General features: G+C 38.6%; 1 protein-coding gene across 4 annotated transcripts in view; it reads left to right on the top strand.

Moving 5' to 3' along the window:
• Positions 1-26,319, top strand: part of LOC116693629 (alpha-1,3-mannosyl-glycoprotein 4-beta-N-acetylglucosaminyltransferase C) — a 45,164-nt gene that overhangs the window by 5,453 nt on the left and 13,392 nt on the right. Inside the window, exons 1-3 of one of the 4 annotated variants that reach the window (XM_032522713.1) lie at positions 2,438-2,655; positions 8,103-8,196; positions 21,075-21,158. In XM_032522713.1, the coding sequence (XP_032378604.1) occupies positions 21,131-21,158 (28 nt within the window). In that variant the 5' untranslated portion in view covers positions 2,438-2,655; positions 8,103-8,196; positions 21,075-21,130. Of the gene's footprint in view, positions 1-2,437; positions 2,656-8,102; positions 8,197-21,074; positions 21,159-26,319 lie in introns of those variants that run through there. The other 3 variants (XM_032522715.1, XM_032522714.1, XM_032522716.1) reach the window with 3 other exon arrangements.

Below are 26,319 nucleotides of genomic sequence, written 5' to 3'. Positions count from 1 at the left end.
TCACAAATTCAATACAGGAATTTATTTCACTTTATAATTATTACTTAGGTAGCCTATCTTTGAAGTAAAAAAGAAATTCAACAAAGGGAGGTGAAAAGATCAATGAAGAATTCTCAAAGAAGGCTAATTTGCCCAGGGCCAGACCAGGTTCAGCTGCATTCATTTCTCCCGTCGCGTCCCACTGTCTCTCCCACCTGCACTGGCCCCTGCACCCTGTCCCTTCTTCCCTTTCTACCTGCCACCTCCCGGGGAGGGGAGGGGCTGCTCTTCTGCTCCTCACAAAACAGATTCAGAGAGAGGTGACGGTTTTGGTGGCCACAGGAGAGACAATACTGGCGACTATTTTTTTTTTTTTTTTACAGAAAGTCTATGTGGGGAACATAGTTTATGACTAATGTCAAATCACAGTTATGAATTACAGTTTAATAATGTGTTAACAGGCCATAAAGTGGTTTTGCACATTAACTACAAGTTGAATTCACTACAATTGAATATATTACTACTGACATTTTTCTAAACCATACCTTTATTCATTGTTTTTATCACTGCCGGGTTTCAGCTTATTACACAACAGTTTGAAAATCAACTAGCAGGGACCAAAATGTGCTTTAGATACATAATCCATCTCAGCAAACATTTATCAGCTCTGTTTTTTGTCAAAACTGCACGTTATTGCTTGGTAATTGTATTGTTGTTGCAGGTTGGGATGTTTTTTTCTCCACACACTGGCATCTGAGATTTGAACTGATATTTCACAGCTTTTACAATTTCTTTGTATCTTCTAGGTTTGATTTTCTCACAGCCCATTAACGTGATGACGTGATTTATTGCTGCAGGTGAATCAAATATTAGCTTTGTTCTTGAGTGCATCACCAAAGACAATGTTCAAATAGTTTGAGCTAGCAGCAAGAAAACAGCTGAACTTAAAGTGAGTCATGAAAAATGTCAAGCTCATTTTTATGTAAGATTATTTTGGGCTTTTATCACCTTTGATAATGGCAGCTAGAGAAACGGGTGGGGAGAAAAACACAAAAGGTGGAAGACATGCAGCAATGGGCCAGCGTCTTTAGGTGATTGTTCTGAATACTGGAAATTAATAGAAACAATTGGCTGCTTAGAAGTTTGGAAATAAATCTATAAAAAAAAGTATTCTTTAGAAAAACATGTAGTAAACATGATAGTTAAAATACCTCATTCATCTCTGAAAGTAACTGCGCTTTAAGGAAAATGAGGAATGTTCATCTTTATTATATATGAAAGCTGGTATAAGTAAAAGAATTGAACAATAACAGTTTTATTACAATATTTATAAAGGGCCAGCTTCGTCTGAGAATGAAAGTGTTTGTTTGATATCTGATATCTGTCCTCCATTTTTTATTTTTTTGATAAATAGTACATTACATACAGCACGCTTACATACATAATAAAGAACCATGAAGCTACGCATGTTGAACCTTCCCTCCAGTGCATAAATACATCTCATGACTAAAAAATAAAGATTGGGTATGCTACAAATTCCATACCAAACTCTGGATCTCCAACAGGAAAATCTCGCACCAAATTTCAATCAATTTTTAATAAGATTTTCTTAAGGCTAATAAACAGCCCAGTGGACAGAGCATCAAGAACCCAGAAATAAAAACTAACAAGGAGGAAAATAAGATGATTCCTGATTACAACACACTGTAGTTCCCTATAAGAGCACGACAGATGTTCCAACGTTTTTGTCCATATCAAAGTTGCTGCACTTAAATTTGGCTAATGCTTACAAAAATCTTAACAACAGGGATCCTGTGTTGATGCGTAGTGTTACACGGTGTGATCTAAATGATTTAGGATGCTACATTCTAAAACAGCTGCAGCACATTTTCAGATACCCAAACATGACAACACCTGGAGCCTTTCATGCCTTCAACTCAAGCACATCTCTGTTTTCATGCCAAATTAAAACGAATATCACATGAGGAAGTGGCAGCTTGGAGAATATACAGTATGTAATCTACATTGTAAGGGGCTTGAAGGCTAATTATAATTGCAAAATGGCAACTTGACTCCTGGCCCTCTTTCGGTGCAGACCCAGTTTGAACAGATCATTAAAGGCTACATCCACTCAACATTTACAATTCTCACATCTTCTCAGTAAGGGCTGTTTGGTGTTCTGTTTTTTTAACTTATATATCTTTATATCTGTGTAGTAAGTGTGTGTGTGTGTGTGTGTGTGTGTGTGTGTGTGTGTGTGTGTGTGTGTGAGTTAGAGATGGTGGGAAGAGAAGGGGGGTTAAAAAGAGGAATAGAGAGGTAAAAGCCCATAAGAGACAGTGGTTGCAGATCCACTGTTTGTGACACCTTGTGGTGGAGAGTGAGGGGGTGGCAGAGATGGAGAGAAAGGGGGCCACCACTGGATAGAGAAAAAGAGAGAGAGAGAGAGAGAGAGAGAGATCAAAGGAAGAGACAGGAGGAGGAGGGACGAGGATGAGAGATAGCAGCGCTGCAGTGAGCACCCTGCCTGCCTTTGCGACAAGTATTTACTCCACTTTTCCTGGGAGCCGGTTATCTTCCCTCTGTGTGAGTCATGGAAGTGATTTAGGTGAGTGGAGTGTCGTGGAGCGGCAGCAGAAAGCCACAGATCTGTTTGTGTGTCTGCAACGTGGGCAGGTAAGCTCGCTCAGCTTCTCTCTCTGGATGTAAATTTCACTGTTGTATCTGCTTTCCTGTCTCCTGTGAGGAGAAGCAAACAACTTTTGCAGAGTTTGGGTCTTGTTGAATTTGTCTCTCCTCACCAATACACCCCTTTAATACGTTCAATTAACAACATTTCTGTAGTTTTTGCTGATGCGGGCTGTATAGTGGGACTGTGTGAAATGTGAAAGGCGTGCTGCTGCTTCTCTCTGACAGTCTGAGCAGCATTTAGTGTCTCAGTATTGACAGCTGGGCTCAGTTGAGATGAGGGTTGGAAGAGGATGAGAAGGGAGATGAGTCAAATCTCTGCTTGAGGGACCATGAGGGTAACAGCATCAGCTGATGATGATCCCGATCTGTACGAGAGCAGAGAAAGAGGAAAAGATAATCCTGCACAAATAAGCCTTGGCTGCTTGTCAGATTTTACACTGTATTTTTCTGGTTGTGTAACACAGTGGAGGTAAAACGTGTGCATCTGGAAAACCCACATTGGCACAAGAGCTGGATCTTTTCCCTGGGCATCCCTTTACGTCCACGCTGACTGAGTCTGTTTTTGGAGGTGTAGAAGGCAGGTGATCAGAGATTTGTGGCTCAGCCCTCCTGAGTGACAGCTGAGCTCTATCACAGCTTTCATCATGACTCAAGCTGGTAAACTCAGCTCAGCTTGTAACACAAATCCCGTTCTCTCAGCGATGTGGGAATAACCTGCCTTCATCTCACGGCTGGATTAAAGTGATTTACTGTCGCTCCCCGTCAGAGCGAGTGTGTTTGTGTGGGGTTTGACCTATAATGGCACGTAATGGCATCATATGTTATTTCCAAGAGGACACTGTCAAACGGGACACTGTCGCCAGCCACATCCAGTTGTAATATGGCAGTTGTTATTAATGCTAGCTCTTCTCATGACCCCCATCAAAACTACTACAGCCAGAGATGCTGGGCAAGAATTAATGGGCCCTTTAAAATTAGACATTACATTTATCTTGGGCTAGGTTTACCATCAGCAGGCAGCTCCATCACTCTCTCTCTCTCTCCGTAAAGGACAACTTCAGAGGATAGTTTTGTCTTTGTTGGCTGGCCCCCAAAAGGTCCTCAACACAGTTTGAGTTGAGTTGAATGAATTTACAAAATATCAGGGTCTTCCCCCTCATATCAGTCTTTGGCCATTTTCTTCACAATCCTGTAAGACATCCTTGTCATTGAATTGTCTGCTTGTCTTAACTTGCATCCCATCTGTTGTGATTGGTAAAGATTAGACATGGGGAATCAATAAAGGAAAATGGCTGTTACCTGGATTTACCTCATTTAAAGGCTTTGTGTGCAGAGAAAGTGTCCTTGTGTGTTTTTAGATTCAATTTACTGACATTTTTCTTGCTAAGCTGCCTTTGACTCAAAATTCATAATCACCTATCATTAAATTCAAGACATTATATTAAAGTTTCAGTACCGCAGCTGGGTGAAATAGCTCACACTGAAGGATCAATAAACAGGCAGAAACAATGTGAGGGAAAAGCAATACAGATATTAAACACATTTAACAACTTGTTTGCAATATGTATGCTTACTAATCAGTGTCATATCAAAACTATCGAGCGAGCACAGCATGCAGGGACAAAAAATATAAACTGGGGCATGCAATCCTAAAATCTGTTCTCACTGTTTTCTCTCTATAGACCATTGATTGTGAGCAAAAGAAGCTATATCACTCACTCAAATTTGAGGGCGCAAATCCTCTTGGGCGGGCAACATCTGAAAACAGGAGTTGTTTTGTTTTTAGATCTGTCACTGTGTGTTTTCAAACCATGGAACCATAGAAATTATGTTTATTACTACAAAGGCTGCACAGATCTGATATGACAGATCGATATTGGCACTAATACTGACCTTACTAAAGGGGATCGGGTATCGGCCATGACATGACCAATGCACATATAATAAAGTTTCTTTGTCAATGTCATTACACAATTAAATGTTTCTGCTATCAGTTACAGAAATTCAGTCACAGTGGCCTCTTAACTCATTTTATGGCACCACAGATATCTATGTCCTAATGATACTCAAAATAAAAAGGATTCCAAGGACTTCTACGCAGTGAGGTGTACAGATTTTGAATTTGGTACTTGGTGTCTACAAATTAAACAGATTTGAGGTATCGTAAGAGTTGGATCCTTGCATCTTTATATACGTACAATTAATTTGCAACCAGGGCATGAAGTTAACTTTTTCGACCACCTGCCACAGTAGCTGGTTGGATTTTAAATCCACCCGCCACTATGACGCCACTGTCACTTTTTGCCAGACGCTTTTTTTGCCTCATAAAGGTTAAAAACAGGAATTGATGTGTCTGTACGAGCCTACTCATGAACATTGCGCCGTCATCACGTGCGGTAGCAGGGGGGCCAGGCTGGGTCACACAATGATACGGTTTGATAGAGTACTTATTGGGCTTTAACTTATCATTGCACCTTCAATAATGTAGCTGTCCTCAATTTAGGTCATCCTGTACATCTCATCTGTGGTTTTGCTGGGATTGTCGCGAGTAATGAAAATGTGATAGGGGGCCCCGGCTGTCAATAAATGTCTTTCAGTGATGCGGGCCCCTGATTGGTTAGGGCCAGTAAGCAACTGCGTACCCTGCTTACCGATAGTTATGCATCTGAAACACTCAATTCTCATTGGCTACCTGCCAATATGGCAGGTAGATTGACAGAGTTATCCGCCAATTGCAAAATTCACCTGCATTTGGCGGGTGGGCGAATGTTAATTTCATGCCCTGTTTGCAACTTTTGCAATTCAAAAGAAACATAACAATGTTATATCAACATTGTAAGAACTTTTTAAATGAACAAAGTCACAACATGTTCATACTAAACACATCTGCAACATGTTCAGACATCCTACTTTTTATTTTTCTATCTAATTAAACAACTAAAGTATGATTAACATGTACTTTTTTAACACCTTTCTTTTAAGTTGACGGTTACAATATTACAGGAAATGAGGGGAGATATAGCACGAGGGATGCTGCAGTTCATTAGCCCCTCGGCCACCAGGGCGCCCCACGAGTAATGTTGTCGTGGTTATGTTTAGGCATTCAACGCACTTGGTTGGGTGTAGTCAGAAGTGCGCACAACAGTATTGTCACGGTGTTGACACACCCTGAAGTACACTTCCACATTACTGCAGCGGAGAACAAAAACAACATTGTCAATCAATGTTAAGTTGCTCTTTAAAATTAAAAATGTCAAAAGTGAACTTGAAGCATGAACAGGGTGTGTTTACTTTTTTCAATACTTAACCACATTCCTTTTCCTTAACCAAAGTGTTCTTGTTGCCTAAACCCAACCACAAACTAGTCTCAGGATCTGATCCTCTGCCTTTTGTGTCCGGTGCTTTGCACACCCAGCACCCACCTCGACCAGCGCCCTACAGCTGTTGTTCTGTAAAATGTTACACAAACATTGCCGTTAAACAACCCACAGGCAACAATTATGCAAAAACAAATTGGTTATATCATTTTTTATTTTCAGGGAGACTGAGTTGCACATTGAGTACTGATCAAATTTGTTTGTAAGTAAACCTCCAGACAAATCAAGTTCTTTGAGTTATACGATTCAGGAGTCTTTTCAGTATCAACAAAATTACCTTCCATCTGGCATCAGTAACAAAAAATAAACAAGTATGAAACTACATTCAAAGGTCAATTTTGATTTAAAAAAAACAACCACTGCATAACTAGATAAAGTGTGAACATTTTTGAAGGTGGTGTGGGTGGACTGCCTACTTTTAAATAAGCAAGCAAAGTCTAAATGGCCATCTGCTCACAACAGAATACTTTTTTTTTTATCAAGGCTTCAGCCTCACAAGAACCAGACTCTCTCTCTCACTCCTGCAATTTAGCATCTTGTACTCAGAGCGAACAGCACACACAACATAACATTTTAGTTACGTCTAATTCAAGTGAAAAAGCCAAGCGTAGCTTTGGTTTCGTAAACAGATGCTGTATTTGACAAATCACTTTTAGATGTGCCATAAGTTGCACAAGTCAACACTTCTTGAGCGACTTATTACATCTTTATTTTTAGATTTTCTTAAATTTTGTTACAAAAAAATAGAATTAGACACTTTACAGAGTGGTCTAATTGGACTACTGTATTACTTACTTGTCTCCCATGTTAAGTGAAATTATGTAAACAATACATTTTGGGAAAATTACTATACTGTGCAGCTGTTTTTCTCATGCTGTTTAACAAAGGAGAGATAATCATATAGTGTTTTTTAAAGTATTGGCCTTTAAAATGACATACGCAAGGACAATGAATGACTGACAGTGCCAAACTTAAATCAAATCAAGATTCAAAGTTTCAATTCTTCAAATGCTAATACAGTATGTGCATTGAAATGCAGGGTTGCATACTCTTGAGCTTAAAAAGGCTAGTGTGCTATAAAGAATACCATATAGAGTTAGAAAAACAAATACAAATGGATAACGCCTCAAAGATGAAAACGTACACATATATGTAGTGGCATGGTGTTATGGGCTGGCGGTGCAAGTTTTCAGTATCTGAAATATAAAATGTATTTATGTAATAGTTGTAAGGAACAATTGAGTGCACATATAAGACTGTGCATGTTTGGTATACATTTTTTGTTATTTTTTTCTTTATTGCTATTTTTGTCTTTGACTATTGCTGATTGATTAACTGCTGAATATGGTCTGTCCATATACAGTGATGGGAATAGCGTTACAAATAATGGCGTTACTAACGGAGTTACTTTTTTTAGTAATGAGTAATCAAATTGATTGGTTTTCCCATCTTAATAACCCTGTTATCGTTACCCCCAAAAAATGCGGCACGTTGCTATAATTGAAGCTGTTTTATCATTAGACCAACTAGATCTCTGAGCCGTGAGGCAAAGACTTTTTTTTTTTTTTACTGTTCTTCCTTGGTTAGTGGGCAGCGCATAAATGCTGACAATTGGCTGAGTAAAATTTCCTGGTAAGCCAATCAGAGGTAGAGTTGGGCACGTGTTCGAAAGTACGCATAGTCGGACACACAATGAACAACACAAGCGAGTCAGTTAAAGAGCAATTGTGTTATTTGTATCAATCCACTATATAAACATAATATCTACATACATGGCATTTAGCCAAGAAATATAATAAAGAATTTTAAACTGTTTTCCCTTCTGAGTGCCTTACTGTCCCTAAGCCCTTGTACAGATGTAGTGTTTGTGGAAGACAGCACAATGTTCTGTTGATGGGACTCTGATGTTTAATGCTGACTGAACATGGAGTCCTCTGTCGCTAGTGGCCAGACAGTTCATTAGAGGATGTGTGGGGGAAAATGCATTACAGTCGTTTGAGTTATAAAACAAAATGCATCACCTTAATGTGCTTCTTTGTTTCTTTTTATTTTCAGGCCGACTCTTGTTTGTGTGTGATTAAGGATCAATGCCAGTTCACCGAGTGAACAGAAGTAACCCTGACAACAGCCTGACCACATCAGCAGGCAGGTAAGAGTGTAAGATTGTCAAAGTTTGTTTTCCAGGGCTGTTTTAAGCATTTTCTCACGTTGTTGTCAAATTGGTTGTGATCGCACATTATACTTGTTGGCACTAATATGACTCTTGTCACCAGAACCAGAGTAGCGCATCTTATCAGTCGTTCTCAGTTGTAATTAAGTGCTAAATCTCTATGAAATGAATGAAATCTATGAAAACACAAAGTGTTTTCATAGATTTCATGGAGCAGCAGATATGCATTTATTCAGTCTGATTCTTTTGGACTTTCTTTTGCTTTACGTGTGATTCTGATCAAACTCAGTGTAAAAGAAGTCAATGTTAAAACAAAGAAACTTTTGCTCATTTTGTCAATTTCCATAAGGGAGGTTAAAGAGATCTTTGCAGCTTAAGCAGAACATCTCAGAGTTTTTTGTTAAAGACAATGCACTTATGTTGCTCTCATGACATTATCTGTTCAGAAGATTCCACCTTTTTCTAAATGACAGCAACTTTAACAATTAAAAAGTTTCCTATGGTTTGGTATGCTGCTCTTCTGTGGAGAGACCCCAACGTGCGTGTGCATTAAAGATTCATCTAAACAGCTGCTCCTGGTCTGGATCAGGACAGCATGTGATCAGGATTCCAAACTGTGTTTCCGAGCAGGAATAAAATCACAGGTAATTCTTTTTTATAAACTTTCTTGCCTTTAGTTCTAACAACCCTTAACTTAAAATTGATCCTGAGAGGGGAAAAACATTGTTTTAATTGATGGTGATGTGATGTGAGACTGAAAATTGTGTTTCCAGGCATCAGCTGTGCTGATGTGTCCTTTAGGAAGACTGAATCTTTACAGGATCGATTCAGGGTCTTGACCTCTGACCTGCCCAGAAGGAGGAAAACAGAAAGATACGGATTCTGCATTAATGTTAAAGGTGCTCCAAGCGATGTCACGCATGTTTTCAGCTACACCACTTTTTTGTCACTTACAGCAACATCTAGTCACTATCTGCGAGCTGCCTGTCCCCAGAACACACTGTAAAAAAACACTGTGCCCACCTGCACCGCGAAGCATACACAAAACAGTGTCCCAGCGTTCCAGCCAATAACCAACAAGAAGGATTTGGGGGTGGGGGTGTGGGGGTTGGTGCATGGAAGCACAGAAGAGAAGGGACGGGATGAGGAGGAGGGAGGGGCAAGCTAATCTGGTTTTGTTTGAAAATACTTTGAACGTCAACAAGAAGTAACGTCACCCAACATCGCTTAGAGCACCTTTAAGAGAACAAAAAACAACAATTCTTCTAACACGTATTATCTGTGAATCCAAAGCCTGATATATCTTATTTCTCTCTGTGCCTTAGAGCTCCGTTGTTGTCCAAAAACACATCAGTGAGCTACACTGTTGCGCTGGGTGACATATTCCTTCATTAACATGGACACACACTGTTTAGTTTGAATCAATCCCACATAAACCGCCCTGCTGCCCCAAATACTCACTAGAACACAAAATGTGGATTTATCCACCGCTGAAAATAGTCCCCAACAAAAACATTACTTATGCAACTTATGCTAAGAACTACAGTGGCCAGCGGTAGGGTTTTTATCACACTTGCTGGCTTAAAGATCTTTTCTTTCTTTTCTTTATTACCCACTGTAGATCATAGAGTTAGCGTTACTGAGAGGTTATAAAGTCGTGATGAATGTTTTGCTCGGACAGAAAATCATTCATTTAAAATAATCTGTTAAAAGCCTGACCAAAGACTCACATTTGCACCTGTTGTTTTTCACTTTTCCTTTTAGCTTTCAGTTGTTCTTCGTGTAATTTCCTTTTTTTTTCATGTGATGGCCCAGTATATAACTACAGCGGATAACTTCTAAAATAACATTAAAATACAATTAAGCCTACAGAAATCTCCTGCTACCTTTTACGTGGCAGGATACTAACAAAGGCTTTTCCGGTGTTACAAAGAAATCTGTGACCCGTCATAATGTGTTGCTGTAGCCCCGTCTACCTGCCGCAAATAGTTCTGTGACTTTGCGGGAATTATCGGGCCGGAGCAGAGGCATTGATAAAAAATATATAAAACTAGCACTCTTTTTATTGTTAGTCTTGTTTGCTGTTACAGGTCATTGAAGATCATTGTATGGATGCATTAAAATGTTACATATAGTTCCTTTATATATTTTACAATATTTGTGACCTTTTTTTTTTTAAAGATTAAGGTATTAAGAAGGAACCAATAGGCTCTGGCCTGATTGTCACAGATGAGGTAGGAAAGTTAGAAAGGGTTAGATTAACTAACACATTGTTGGTTTTGGTCTTTTCATAGAATTTGTTTAGCCTGATAATCAGACTGAACTTTATTTTCAATTAATTTATTCAGCCTGGCATTGTATTCATGTTATGAACTGTTTTCAGAGCAACTAGTTAAACATTTCACACAACAACCTGTTTAGCTGTGTCAATCTCATCTGCACTTGTCGCACATTTTTTGTCGCTATGACATTTTCATTCTTAATCCCGCCAAAAAATCTCGGACTTTTTCCTGATCAATATCAAGGATTTTACTACTACTGTTTCTTTGACAGCTGAAATGTGTGGCTTCCAGCTCATTTTTCTAGTTTTTGTCTGATGCTGTGAATCTAATCTCTGATTTATGGGATCAACTACATTTTAAAGATACTGAATGAAGAAGGGCTGCAACTACCTCTACTTGACTGATGATTTCTGAACTGTTTGGTCTGTCAGAAAACGAATGAAAAATGAAACTTAAAAATGGATGACACAAGTTCACAGAGCCATGTGATTTTTCACATTTTTCTTTTAAAACAGCTTTTGTTGTCTGACAGTTTAAAACCTTAAAATATTAAAATCTAAGTGATATTACATAAAAAGATACAAAGCAAATCCTCACATTTGAGTGGCCACCCTTTATCATTTTTACTACATAAAGGACTTCAACAATTAATCAATTATCAAAATTGTTCTTGATTAATTTTCTGTGATTAAGTAATGGACCAATCAACTAATCACTTAAGGACAAAAGTCTATTGTTTAAATGTATTCCAGCATCAAACTCTAATGTGTCTTATGTGGCTTCCTGTTAGTTGTACATTTGTTTTGAAGGCTAGGATTTCAAACTCTTCCCAGATTTGAAGTGAACTTGCATCTTTAAGTGCAAGATGGGAGTCAAAAACATCTCCAACAGTACGTCTGTTGTCTCTGGTAGAAGAGCTTTTCATTTTCTCTTGCGTTTCAAAGGCGTTTGATCTGCTTCCCTCTAACGGTTGACAACTTAGAAGAGGAAAGCCTACAGCCGTCCCTCAAGGCTTAATTATCCCTCAGACTGATAACAACCTGGTAAGGGGAGGCATGGAAGAGAACAGGAACTAAAAGGGGATGGAGATGGTAGGATTAATGGAGATTGTCTGATATTACCTGGCCTCTGATCAAAAGACTGTGTTGGCAGGCGGAGCACATCCTCTCCATTTTTCTATTCCATGCCAAAAAACTGCTGGTGCTGTGTAGCTCATTGGGCAGAGCACAACCTCACCGAACCAACAGTAGGCAGTTTGTTAATTTGTAATGCGGGGCGACCCACCATCCCGCCTCATCCCCCCTCTAATCGCCTACTGATATCAGACATACGGGTTTTGAACTAACGGTGGGAAGAATGAACATGTAACCCAAGTGTGTCCATTCTTGATTAAAAGATCTGTTTTCGCTGTCTACTTTTTCTCTTTAAAATTACTTTTCTCTGACTCACTTCTTTCTCCAGCTGTTGCCTCTTGTCTCGTCTCTAAACTTTGTTCTCAATCACTGACTCCAATGCCCAGATTTGATTGACTGAGTAGCATCACGTGAGATGATTTGCAAAGCATGCAATTGGTCTGTGAGTTTCCTGGGCAGCTAGAAATGTTGCAAAATAGAAACTCTATGTAATAATTCTCATTAATTTATCGGTTATCTGTCTGGATATGGATAGGATGTTGTACGCGTCCGCCTATTAGGGACCTTGGGTGGATGTACAGGAATGACAGGTTAACAAGAGGGATGCATTTTGGTCATTTTGTTTACAAAGGGGATGGTGACCCCCCTCATCCCCTCTCAAATCACCTACAAGCTTGATTATACTCACAGTTACAAACACATACTGACCTTCCGTCTGTACTCTGCATTCATTTTCTCGGTATTTGTGCATGTCATCTGATAGCTTATGGATTCAAACAGGACGAGACAGTACCACCGGAAATCATGGATGCAGTGTAGCCAATGAAGAAATTTTAATAAAATGGCGGAGCTAGGCAAATTAGAAAATGTAAACATCTACACTTACTTTTATTTTGCCAGGGCACAGGGACAAACAGTTACTACAGAACAGCTTGGAGGAAATTGGATGGGAATTAAATGGGAGTTGGGCTGTAGCAAAGGAAAAGTGGAGGTCCGTGTGAGACTGATTCGTTGGAGCCCCCTCTAGTGGTTGTCCAGTGTTGCTTAACGCCCATGCCACTGATAAGGAAGTATGTGGGCGGGTTTCATTGTTTTAAATGGACGCATATATTTTTTTAAGAAAGGGAGCATAAATGAGCCTTACTGTTGAACGGCCTGTTCCCAAAGGAAACCCTCAATCAAATAGCACCAGTTAGGGTACCATCCTCACAGTTAAAGGTTAAATCTTTGCAGCAATGTTACTCTTTTTCAGAGCTTTTTATGGAATTTTTATAACAAAGTCCAGCTTTACATTTTTGCTCAACATAAGTTAGTATTCTTTGTGGATGTTTTAGTCCATAGAGACACATTTTCTTATTTCATCATCATCTTGTTTTTTCTTCTGAAGTACATCTTGGCTGCAATAAGCTTTCTAAAAGTTTGCAAATTTTTGGGGGGATTCTTGCTCAAGGACATTTCAACAATTTGCGTCAAAAGAAAATACAAAAGCAATGGTTTAGAGAGAGAAGGGCTCAAAAGACAAAGATGTGACACACATCACAATGAACACGTCACAATGCATTTCATTTAGCAGGCAAAATGATTTCTGCTTTGATCTGATCAGTGTGTGTTTATCTCAGCAGTGTTTCTCAATGATTATTACAAATATTTTGATGATTTCTGATGGTTTTCTATTCCATATTAATGTCACCCAGACAAGATGAATAGAAAATAGACAACAGTGTTGAAGGTGTTTGAATCTTCTGAGAGGAACAGTGTTATCCTCTTTCATTTTTTTTGTTTAGAGGACACCTAAATCTTGTTAAAACATGAAACTAAAATCACTTTGCTGCATTTTCTCACTTTGATAAAGACAAAGGCAAATGGGGCCAATCATAAGTCCTTCAAAGCCCACAATAAATGCTTTCAAAACTGTGGACTTCACTGTGCACTCAGACATGTCTTTATGTCCTCTCTTGAAGAAAAGGTTACAAACTATGCTCGCTATCATCTGCTATTGAGTGTTTTTGTGTTGTGGTTTAATTGTTTGGTGCTAGCACAGATGTAGCCAAGAATAGTAAAGTCAATAAACCTGATTGGAAGAAGCTTCTTTTTTTCTTTTTTTTTTTGCTTTCCACTGTTTAATCCCAGAGTGGTTTAAACTGTCTGGGATTTTTTTGTGCAGATTTATAACTTTTGGGAAAAAACTTCATTTATACAAAACAGCAACTTTATCCTTTAACAGAGATGTCATAAGCCTAAGCTGCTTAACAGACAGAAAAAGCTATTTGGATGCACTTGACAGCACTAATCTGGTCCTGAAAATAAATCTACTTATAATTGTGTAATATTATAAAAAAAAAGACAATCTTCAGTTATTATAGTATCATAATTGATATTTCTGATGTTTGGAAACATGTTGAATGGGTTCATTTCCATGGTGTGATCCTCTTCCACACTGAAGGTTAAACCTTTAGACAATATCAAACAAGGATATATGATAATAGCAGATATGAGAAGAGGTGGGTGTCCATGTCTAATTATTTAAATATCCGCTCTCACCTCTGTTGCCAAAAGTAATTATGACAAAGTCATGTGGTGCTGGAATAGGACGAGTGGACCAGTATAGACATCAGAGAAACGTACCATCCAGCTGTCTGAGGAGGAGATAATCAAACGTTCAGCAGCTCAAGCGACTGTTGAAGAGATTTGCTTTATTATTATTCTGAACATTTGCTATGTTTAAAGTCAGAGTTAAATGGTGGTTTAGAGCATCTTGCTTCCAGACTGTGGAGCTGTTGAAACAGGATGTTGGAGCTTTAACAGCATAACTAATGGAATACTGGTTTAGTTTTATGTAGTAGCAGTAGATGAAATTATTGGATTTGTATAAAATCCCTGAAAAAAACCTACTGAGTTCCTGAAATAGACATACAAATATATTTGTCATTATTGTCATTTTCAGGCCCATATTGTCTAAATCGCGTGTTGTAGTCAGGATCTTAAACACCTTTTTGTCACTCACTGGTCACTTTCCGAGACTTTCACTTTGTAAAACTTGATTGGAAAAGTTTCATCATTTCAAAATTAGGTCTGCAATTTATTTATTTTTTAGTGAATGCAATACGCGTTGGTTGCAGAGTGTGCAGTGGAAACCTTAAAAATATGGTGTCTTGTTAACTTGAAAGCTAAACGTAGCAGTCCAACACTAATCTAAATTCTCGCACCGGGTTAAAAAATACAAACAGTCTCTTTGTTTTAAATTAGGCGGCCGACAAAGGGGTCAAGTTACAAAATAACAATGTAAAAACATGTATTCTTTAATACTGTGTTAAAATGAAATTAGTACCGAAGCATTAGCTCTAAAAGTGTCATTACATTTTATATTTTAACTATTATACCATCTTATTAGTCTGTGCTGTATTAACGCCTTCCTCAGGAGAGAGTCATATAGTCTATTTCATATTTTTAATACTGCTTGTTATTGCTTTGCATGGCTGACTGGTGTTGGAGTTGTATTACCGGGTCCTGACGCTTGCTTGGCTTCTTGTATTAACCGGAGCTACAGTTGATGTGTAATCTCTGCTAGTGTCCTGATGCTTTCTGCAGCTCTGCACGGTATACTAAAAAAAGCTTATAGTTCTGCTCAAGCTATATGAATGTTGTCTTTTTGATTACTGTGTGTATATTTTAATCTGTATTAATGTTTTTTTGTTGCTTCCTGCTGCCATGGTCTAAAATCATCTAGCCAAAGAACTACAGTTGAAAATTAGCCGACTGGCTAACATTGGCACATTTACAGAAATGTTGATTAATGTGTGTTGTCCTTTATAAATAAAATAGAAATGCAAAGTAAAAGTACTTATGCATGCCGAATAGCTCCTGTCAGTATTAAATTACAATAGGATTATTATTTATGATGCATTACTGTTGAAGCAGCATCTTAATATAAAAGCCGGTCATTGTAAAGCTGATGTATATGCTTGTGGGAAATTTAAACAATAACAGTGCATCATGTTTTATATTTTGTATGTCAAATCTAAATCTGTAACATAACTACTGATTATAGCTGTCAAATAAAGTAGTAGCTGCAGTAAAAAGATCAATATTTTGCTATGAAATCATTGAGTCAAATAGAATTATGGAAGTAGAAAGTAGTAGGAAAGTACTAAAATAACATACAATTACTTGAAAAAAGTAGTTGCGTTGCATCACTGCTACTGCTAATAATTATCAATAATACTACAATAATACTAATAATAATAAAAATATGAATCATAATCATTGTATTCTAACTCTAATTCAAGAAGACGCACATAGCTGCCAGAAAAGAACTGCCACAAAACAATGTAAGAGTCAAACTGCACTAACACAAATAAATCTAAATAAATAATAAGTAGTAATCTTGCAGTGCATAATGATCAGTAACCCAATCAGCCACTTAACAGTTCAGTAATCACTAAATATGTCATCAATTTGGAACCATAAGAACTATCAGATGGGAGTTTATCAATCCTGCATTTAAATCAGCAACCTGGTGAACTGTGAAGAGCACCCAAGTTAAATTCACAACACATGCTCTGTGCTGTGCTTACAACGGCGATTCAGATAAGGGATTATTTTACTAATTAGCCGGGATATGCTCCTCTTCTTTGACACAAGCTGAAGCCCGCCAGTGATTGGGTCAGATAAGCATTTGACATTCAGAGCTTGCTTTTACTTGTTTTTCAAATCCCAGAGAGGATTTTGCCTGCCCGCCTGCTAGTGAGCTCTCAGCTTCAGTTTTATTCTTTTCCATTTTTACCTTGCAGTTGTTCTGGGCTGCAGCAGTGTTGGTCCTACTGTGGTTATGGTACAATGTCGCCCTCCTTTTGTTTTCCACTGGAATACCGTTCAGTAAAACATAGATGTGATGTCCATGCTTGCTCTTCATTTGTGATGTACAGTAGCTGTAGCTGCAGTGTGACAAGCCTCCAACTGTCCACCAAGTGACAGCTGCTCGTCCATACGAAAAATGTAAGGCTAAAAGATTTATGACGTGGTGGCTCCTCATAGTTATAGTTGGTGAGCTACTGTAGCTGGAGAGCTCATTGCTAACTTGGTAGCCAGCTCTCTATTTTCTCTCATCTCTGCTATTGCTGCTTGTGATAAGTTAAATTCCCAACATATGCTCTGTGCTGCGCTTAAAATGGCGATTCAGATCAGGGATGCCTGCTGATTTTTCCAAGTAAAGTTGCCACAGACAACCAAATGTAATCGAGAGTGCTGTTTTCAACAGTAGGTCATAGGTTCAATCAACATTGTGTTACCTCATTCGGCAATAGATAGTGACTTAACAGACGTTTAATTAAAGGAAAATCTCTGAGATTATTACTTTAAATGTCCAGCTTGTTTATCCAAATCCTCCAAATGAAATGTCAAAATGCGTTGTTTGTCCATGCCTTCTAGAATGACCTAGTGTTTTCTGATTGCTGAAACAAGAAAAATAAATCCTCTTTATGGTGTGACAAAACTATGGTTAAAGTTTGGTTAGGTATAGGGCAGTGGTGTAGTCTACGTGATACGCAGGTATACGCAGTATACCCACTAAGAAAGCTCCAGGATTTCCATATACCCACTGAGAAATGCGCAATGACATGTAACAAGATTATATTTTTTATATATTTTGACTTGTGTGGTGTCTGAGCAATGCTGGATGATGTGTTGACAGGAATCTGCTTGACACTGTTTCTTGATTATTAAAAGGTTTATTACATCAAAGAGTTCAGCATCAATACAAGCTCATCTTTTTTATCCTTCGCTTAGGCTACATGAAGGTATTTCCACCGTAAATTGGTGCATTAAAGTGTATCAGAATGCAGGAAATGAAGACTTTGACTCACAAAATTTCCCTGTGGAAGGACACAGAGACGCCCCACTTTGATATGTCCATTCTGGTCCATATATTTATTTAGTACAGTATACCTGCTAAAATACATTAGACTAAACCACTGGTTTAGGGAAATGTTATGGTTTGGGTTAAAATGACTTTAAGGTTAGAGGAATTACAGTAATAAACACATGTTTAAGGTTAGAAAATGATTGGGGTCTCAGAAACAAAACGGTGTTCACTTTTGTTTAGAAAAGGGAAATTAACAGAAGTATTCTGTTATACTCTTTGTTCCTGTCCTAAATTACTAAAACCAATAGCGAGCACTTTAACTTGAACACATTGCTGAAACGAAGAGTTAAATCAATATACTGAACACTATTTCTCCCTAACCTGTAAACTGTTGTCCATCATGTGTTGCAGTAAACCATCACAACCTCCACAAGTATCCAGGAACTGCTTCAGGGCCCCTTCCTGCTGATAGATTTGGAAATGTGACCTTACAAGTGTGTGAGAATGCACTTTTAGTTTTGCCATCTTTGAAGCGGTTTCCCTCAGCCTTCAAGTTCCACTAAGAAAACTGTTCTTCAAGAGGTGCCTCCTTGACACAGTCTTTGAATTGGTTCACAGCTATAGCTGTCAGTAGACGGCACAGGGTGTCATGCATGTTTAGCTTCCCAGCCAGTTTTTGATACCAAAGAGATGAGGGAGGACAAAGTTCAAATGTGAATCTTTCTGTAGATTGAGTGCTCACTTTTTGGAGATAATTTGGTTTCCAGCAGATTTAGGAGACAATTTTCTGTCAGTGACTTTACCTGACACCATAGTTTCATTTGGGCAAACTATTGTCTCTGTGAGTAGGTGGGACAATCTGCATTATTTAAATCCACTTTGTTATTCAGACTGAATAGAAAGCGGAATTTTTACAGTTTCAATGTGATGATGACATTCTTCCGAGCAACCTTTGAAAGTGGACTGAATATGCCGAGCTTTCCTACCACTCCAGTGCATAACTAAACAAAAAAAAAACAGTAGTTTCAAATAAACACATTACAGCAGCAGTTTTCTTTTTTCAGCTGCAGCAGTAATGCATATTAAAATAGAAGATTGCTAATTAAATTGACAGGAACTGTAGGTTTGGTAATAGCTTATTTTTAATTTTTTTGTAAGCTTTGTTCAACATCTTGTGTGTAAGATGATGCAAAGTATGAGTTGCTGCTATGTTTCAAATGTCCCAGCAGGTAGCTACATACAGTACACAGCTCCTCAAGTCTTAATAAGCTTAATAACCATATGTTCTTTGAAGGTGGCAGGCTGGTCAGACGTCCCCATCTTTGGTAGACCCAGTTTCAAAGTTTCCTATCAGAAACCTTTTGATCACTGTGGGTAGTGATGACAGAAAGTGTTATTTGTGTAATTTTCTAACAGAACAGAGTCTCTACAGCTCACCTCATTCTTGGAACAACTTAAATGTGAAAGAAATGAAACTCCCAAAAATACTTTTTTTTTAACCTTTATTTATCCAGGTAAGTCGTTTGAGAACAAGTTCTCATTTGGAACGACAACCTGTCGCATTCACACAGTTCTATGTTCAAACCTGGAAGCCGCCCATTACAACCACAGTCTGATCTACTGGCTACTAAGCAGCTCCACTGAAGTGGTTGGGGTTAAGGGTCTTGCTCAAGGGCACCTCGGTGGTGGTAATGAGCTCTCTTTCCCCGCCCAGATTTTATCCTGTCGTTCTGTGGATTGAACCGCCGACCTCCCGGTCACACGCTCGCTTCAGACCACCACTGCCCAGACATTAAGATAGGAATTGTACTTTAAAACTATTCTTCTTCTATCTGTTGGTGGGGAGCCGAACCAAGATTTTTTTTACATCCAAACAATATTTTAACACCAGAACCTGATGATACAGTAGATGGGAAATGTATCATTATAAATAGACTGTATTTAAGATACACCAAACAAAACACAAGGTCATTCTAAATTGTCTTTGCGAAATGTGTTTAAACTGTAATTGACATTAGTGCATAATATATTGTGATAATGCCTGATGGTTTTATCTCTTCTGTGGATGATAATGTCACATACTTCCTGGACGTCATGATTTATTTACTAAGTCAGTTTAAGTTGCACTTTATTGCATATTTTGTGTTGTCGAAATAATGACTTTTTCACCTCAGCCAAGTGTAAAAGCTTTTGTGGGATATTTTGAGGGATTGTTTTTGAATTTTTGCCATTGTTACCAAAGTTTTTTTTTATGCACAAATTTCAAAATGTGCCTAAAAACATGTGGATGGAAAGGCATTCTACAGCCAGGGATCAAACCACCGACCTTCCGAATAGTGCTGCTCCACGTGTTGAGCCACAGCCACCCAGTGGACAAGACAAGGTTATCACGACAAAAAAGGTCTCAGCTCCAATCGGACAATATAAGTGGAAAAAACACTTTTATGAAACAACGTACATCATTTAGTATGATCTCAGTCAGAAAATGAGATTTTGTTTAAACTTCTGCATGCACGCAAAGGTCCGATAAATACGGTGGCTGAAGAAAAAAAGGGATATGAGAAGCATATTGACTTCAGGAACAAAATTAGAATTGATCTGAAAAGCAGAGGGAAGATTGTTTACACTTCCTGCAGTGAATTGTTATGCTGGTAGTCAAGTAAACCTGTGGCAGAGTCAGCCTCTCATTATTCTTCCAGACAGGCATGCCGTCCTAAGATTGGAAATGAGAGTGACTTTGGATGGTTTAAAACTCTTAATTGATGAAGCTGAGGTATGTGTGTAGTTTTTTTTATTTTGCTCTCCTATTCCCTTCTCATCAAAAGAGCTTCTAGGTGAATAAAAACAGTCACGGAGAGAACTGCTGCTGCTGCTCTCACCCTGAGAGAGAAATTCAACACAAAAACCCCAAAATGTTTTGATTTTCCCAGCACATCCATATCTCCACTTAGAAGGATAAAACTTTGAGACTGAGCACTGTCCACAGCTAATCCTTTTAAGAACACAACAAACAAAGTCCCATCCAGAAAAGTGCCTTTTTTGTTTTTTAAAGATTATTTTTTGGGGTCTTTTTCCTTTTATTAATGACAACATATAGACAGGAAAGGGGGAGAGTGATGGGGGATGACACGCAGCAAAGGGCCGCAGGTTGGATTCAAACCCGGGCCGCTGCAGGACTCAGCCAACATGGGGCGAACGCTCATAACGGGTGAGCTAAAGGCTGCCCCAGAAAACTTCCTTTTTTAATAAAGATTACATTTTTTAGAGAGAAATGACATTTGGTTTCGGCAGCAGGAAGGCTTACAGCAGCTAATCATATATTAACTCACAGATAATGGAACGTGGTACAAATCAAAGTGCTCCATTTAATAAATTGGTGCAGTCAGTGTTAATACAGTTGTAATAATTGAATACCCCCCTCAATGCTGACACTTTTTCAATTAATTGCCACATTATCCAGTTATTAAATGTACTTAGTTTATCATGTCAAGTTATTTTTGTCTTTGAGGACCAAAATGGAAACAATGAAAGTTTATTTTATCCTCTTGGATAAAAACAGATTTTTGTTCTTTCTTTTTTTAGGTTTAAGTCAACTGACTGACAAGTGAGAAAAGTGTACCTGCTGAGGAAACGGCGAGATGTGTTTGAAAGCCCCAGACAAAGCCAGTAAGTGGACGTTTAATTAAGATTTTCTGTGAATAAACTTGATAAAAATTCTCAAACCCGTTACTAAAGTGACTAAATAAGGATACAACTAAGGCACAGCGTTGCTTTGCTAGCTAAAAGCTAACGTCTGCATGCTAACAAAGACAATGCTGCAAAATTCAGCAGGAATAGATGAGTGCATTAGCATGCTAACATTTTCTAATTAGCACAAAAAATCTGAATCCGAAAAAGGTGAATTTGCATGTTGGTTGGTGCATATATAAACAAAAAAAACATATTGAACATTGATATGAAATAAACAATAAATACAGAAACAAATATATTCAAAGTAGCTGTTTAACATAAGCAAAAAAAGCTGAATGGATTGAGTGCAGAAATATATAGTGTAGTAAAACAAACTGAGGCTGATGGGAATGTCATTAGTTTGGGCCCGGCAGCAATTCAGATCATTAAAGTTATTACCATTCCTCCTGAAGGGGACATTCATATGTGTACCAAATGTCATGGCAATCCAGTTTTCAGTTTTCAAGAAATTTCACTCAAAACCAAAAATATCAACCTCGTGGGGAAATCAGGGGATCACCAAAGTTGTTTGGATTCATTTTGTGGGGGACAGAAATGTCTGTGCAAAACATCATATCAATCCCTCCCATATTTTGGGTTATATTTCAGTCTGGACCCGAGTGGTGGACTAACTGATCAATCTATGTTGCCGTCCAGTCACGGCGCTTGAATGGTTCAAAATTGCATTAAACTGCATTAAAGTAACCAACTAAAGAAGTACAAGAACAGCACAAACCTAAACTTGTCATCCACACCAGCACAAAACAGGACGTGCTGACAGTTTGAGTAACAGTGAAGCCATAAAAGAATGTAGCATTAGTCGTTGAAAGACGGTTATTTTCATCAAACTAAGATACTAGAGAAAAACACGAGTGTGGGTTGTTCACGAGACAAATTGAATCTGTGCTGAAACAGAGTGCCTTCCAAGAGCAAGTCAGCCTCTCGCTCATCTGATTGATGAGCATTCTGGGAATTCACTCCCAGTGATCTCCAGGGGATTTATTAGCATCCTATTATGTTCATCATATAGTAGCAGCGTCTCTGGTATACTCTTGGCAGGCACCTGAGTAATGATGATTTTGTTGCTCATCACTCTCAGGCTACATTCACAACATGGGCTTTCGGGCTCGGCTCCAAATTTCTGACTCCTATCTGATTTTTTGGCTCACTGTTTACGTCTTTGCTTGATGAATATCTGACATCAATACGAGCTGACAGAAATGTCACAAAGCGTTCAGAGGATAAGAAAAGCCTCCACACTTCCACTGCTTCCAAATTTACACCTAAGTTGGTGACTGCATGTCGAGTGGAAGATGGAAGGAGTGCTGACAACATTATCGTAAAGATAAACTTAAGTAAAGTTTTTGTGAAAAGTTTTAAGTAAAAGTACTTTCTTTTTTTTAAAGATTATGTTTGGGGCTTTTTCGCCTTTAATTTTTGACAGGACAGTTAGGTGAGTAAGGGGGGAAAACATGCAGGAAATCGTCACGGTTCGGATTCGAACCATGGACCTCTGCGTCGAGGCATAAATCTCTCAGTACATGTGCACCTGCTCTACCACTGAGCCAACCTGGCCACGAAAGTACTATTTTTTTTCATGTGAAGCTTTAATTGTTTGCACATACTGTAGATCCAGAGAGAGGCTTTTTATTTTGACTGGACTTGTAAAATGTTCTCATCCAAACTACATGTCACATGCAGACAACGATGCGGCTTTCTTTATCGTCATGCTGATGTCTCAAATCATCCCTTTCTCTAACATCCTCATAAGTGGGGAAAGAAAATCTGAATTGGGTCACGTCCAGCAGTAGTGTGAATTGAGCTCTGCGTTCCTTAATTATCATATATCTGGACCATCGTCTGGTGGAAGAAAAGAAATTGGGAGAATTTTAGCGTCAGAGCTTTGTGACACCTCTCCTTCCTCCTCTCAGCTCTCCTTGCAGAGCTGAGCTGTGGGATGATTTTACAGCGAGTGGTACCATTTCAGAGTCACCACTGATGTTTCCATTACACACTTGTCGCCATGGAGACCAACATCCTCTCCCCCATATTCCATTGCATCTCTACAGTAAATCTCTTTGTTTACCACACACGCACCTCCCAAACTAGTGGCAAAGAGACTGCACCCTTTTTACTGCTGTCTTCTTCAACATGGATTTCCCTTGTTCCTGCAGAGCTGAGAGAAAGTGATGTGCTTTAAGAATTTGTAATGACTTCTGTATTTCCTTCTCATGCAGTTTCACTTCAGATGTGAAATCTCAGTTCAACCTGCGGGCGGATAGCACATATTTTGCATTTATCCAATACACATTGTCATGCGTCCAGAGTGACAAATACCAAGTGTCTCACCATGGGGCATTGTTGACTTCTCACAGGAGGCCTGTTTGTTATTGCAAATGTGGTTCCGACTAGGTTGACACTTCCCAGTTACCCCCCATCAGTGCTTTCTCACTGATAGAATTTTATTATTGGCAAGTCAGTGGATGCTATCATATCCCTACATCCCTTCACCCATTGCCCCACAGCAAGTGAAACGCTATAACAGGAGAATTGATTATATGTAGACCATAGAGCAGCACTCAGAAAATGTGTTTACTGTATTCTCCCTCCCGTTTAAATGCCAAGAATCAGCTCCCAGCAGACGCTCCACTGCCCGATGAATGATTAATGAGTCAGAGTGCTTCCATAACTGGCCTCACATACACATTTCCACCCAGGTAGATCAGCACCATGTCAACCCTTTGGAAATGCAGGAAGTTATGTTCCCTGAATTAGAGCTGAGAGCAGAAGGTTGCTGATTTGAATCTCCAGCCCAACTGGGAAAATACATGTTGTGACTGCACAAGTAGTACTAGTAAAATGATTGTGATTAGGAGATTTAATAACTGCTTAGCCTTACGGTTGTACCAACTACTAACAGGCCACAACATATACCAAGAGCAACTACATGTTTGCTTATCTGACATCCAGATTTTTAAAAGTGAACCTCATTAGCTGTAGTAAAACTTCATCCCTAAAATGATTTATTTTGAATTGGATTCCCTTATGTTCTTTCTTCTCTTCTATCATGCTTTATCTTTTCATATCCTGCCTCGTTGTTTTTGTCTTTTTTTTCCCCCTCTGTTCATGTTTTCTCCTTATTTATTTCCTCCTTATCTTTTCTTTTTAAATTAAAATTGGAGCTATACAAACAACATTCTTCACTCTCATGCCTCCAATATCAGAGATTTTACTATCACTTTTTATCTCCAGTTTTGGGTATTTTCAGTATTGTTTTACACTATCAATGTGGCATTAATCTAACCCAGTGAAATGGTAATTTACTATTATATATATAATATATTATAATATATTATATATAATTCAGTTTTATTTTTGACATTGGAATACAGATACAGGACTTCTTTCTTTTAAGTAAAGTATTTGAGTAGTTCAGTCCATGCTGACTAACACTCACATGCAGTGTGTCTCCAACATATAAACTGCATTTTACTGTCTGTCGGAGCACGCCGAGTGAAGCCAGCATCAGTAAAACTTAATGGATCTGAAACCTGTGTGAAACAGCGGAGAGAATTGTGACAAACCGAAACACAGAAACAACTCTTTTTCTTTCGCTGTCTCTTTGCCAACTTTGAAATATTCTCACATGCCTTTGAGCCTGGCACCTGCTTCTAGTTGCTGGTCGTTTAGGGCACCTCGCAGAGTATGTTTCCCTGCATTAATGTTTCTCAAAATGACCCCCTTTATCAAACACCACACCACCCCCCTCCTTGCAACTGCTTCGTACCCAAATCTGTGATTTCTCCACCATTCAGTTGGGCTTTGATGTCACAAACCTGGGAAAATAATGTTAGTCATCATGGGCCATCGCTGATCCTGAACACTGCATAATAATCAGACAGGCTGTTTGCCTCAAATAGACAGAGTGAGACAGAGTCATGCTACTTTCTACTTCTACTTCTACTCCACTACATCTCAGAGGGAAATATTGTACTTTTTACTCCACTACATTTGTATGACAGCTTTAGTTGCCTTTCAGATGACAATTTCCATCCCCCTCCCTTCCAGTGCACACCATGTATCTCCAGATTTGTTAATGTTGAATGCTCATAATAAACTGAAGGAGAAAGTGTTCCTTTTTGTGCTGAGAAAAATTCTTCTACTTTTAAAGCTAATTAAAGTCTTTAAAAATCCTATTGGGTCAGCTAGAAAATGCAACACATTAATGCAGCAGTAACATTAATCAAAACATCATATTGTAATAGTAAAACTATGAGTATATGAGAGTTTTAATTTAAAGACTACAACACTAGAGAACTTTTGCCGCTTCAGTCCCCCTACAGGTTGGAAGAGGAATTGTCCATTACATTACATTATGCAAGTTTGCCAGATCGGGTAGCGGATCTGTAGTTCAAATGAACTGGACACATTTTGAAAAGCTAAAATGTATATATATATATACATATACATATATACACCCAACCACCTGCCAAATGTGGGTGAAATTTTCAATTGGCCTATGAGAATTGATTGATTCAGACGCGTAACTATTGGTACGCAGGGTAGGCAGTTGCTTACGGGCCTGAACCAATCAGGGGCCCGCATCACTGGAAGACATTGATTGACAACAGGTGCCCACTATTGCATTTTCATTACTCGCGACAATCCCAGCAGTCCCACGTGCAGCCACTGACCAAGCGGGAGTGAGAATGGGTCAAATTCATTTCCTTGTTTCTGATATGAAGACGAGATGTGTGTGACTCGAACATCTCACATTTATCAACAAAACGTTCAGCGGAAGACCGTGCAGAACATTTCAGATCGTCCTGCCAACCTGTAAACATTTATCATCAATGTACTCTGTAATGTTTTTTCACTCTAAAGTCGCTGAAAGCTGCTGTTGTTTCAATCCCGTCGGCTCTAACCTAAATTGTCTCAACCTAAATTGAGACAGCTTTGCTCGTTATTGTAAGTGCAATGATAAGTTAAAGTCCAATAAGTACTTTATCAAACCTTATCAATGTTTCATCAACAAGCCACTGACAGATACTGTATGTTCAAACACGAGTCATTCAATAAATTATTATTTTTTGTCTTA

The sequence above is a fragment of the Etheostoma spectabile genome, chromosome 8, assembly GCF_008692095.1.
Source record: "Etheostoma spectabile isolate EspeVRDwgs_2016 chromosome 8, UIUC_Espe_1.0, whole genome shotgun sequence".
Taxonomy (NCBI): Eukaryota; Metazoa; Chordata; class Actinopteri; order Perciformes; family Percidae; genus Etheostoma; species Etheostoma spectabile.
Note: the sequence above shows the minus strand (reverse complement) of the source record. Positions and strands in the feature narration are given on the sequence as shown.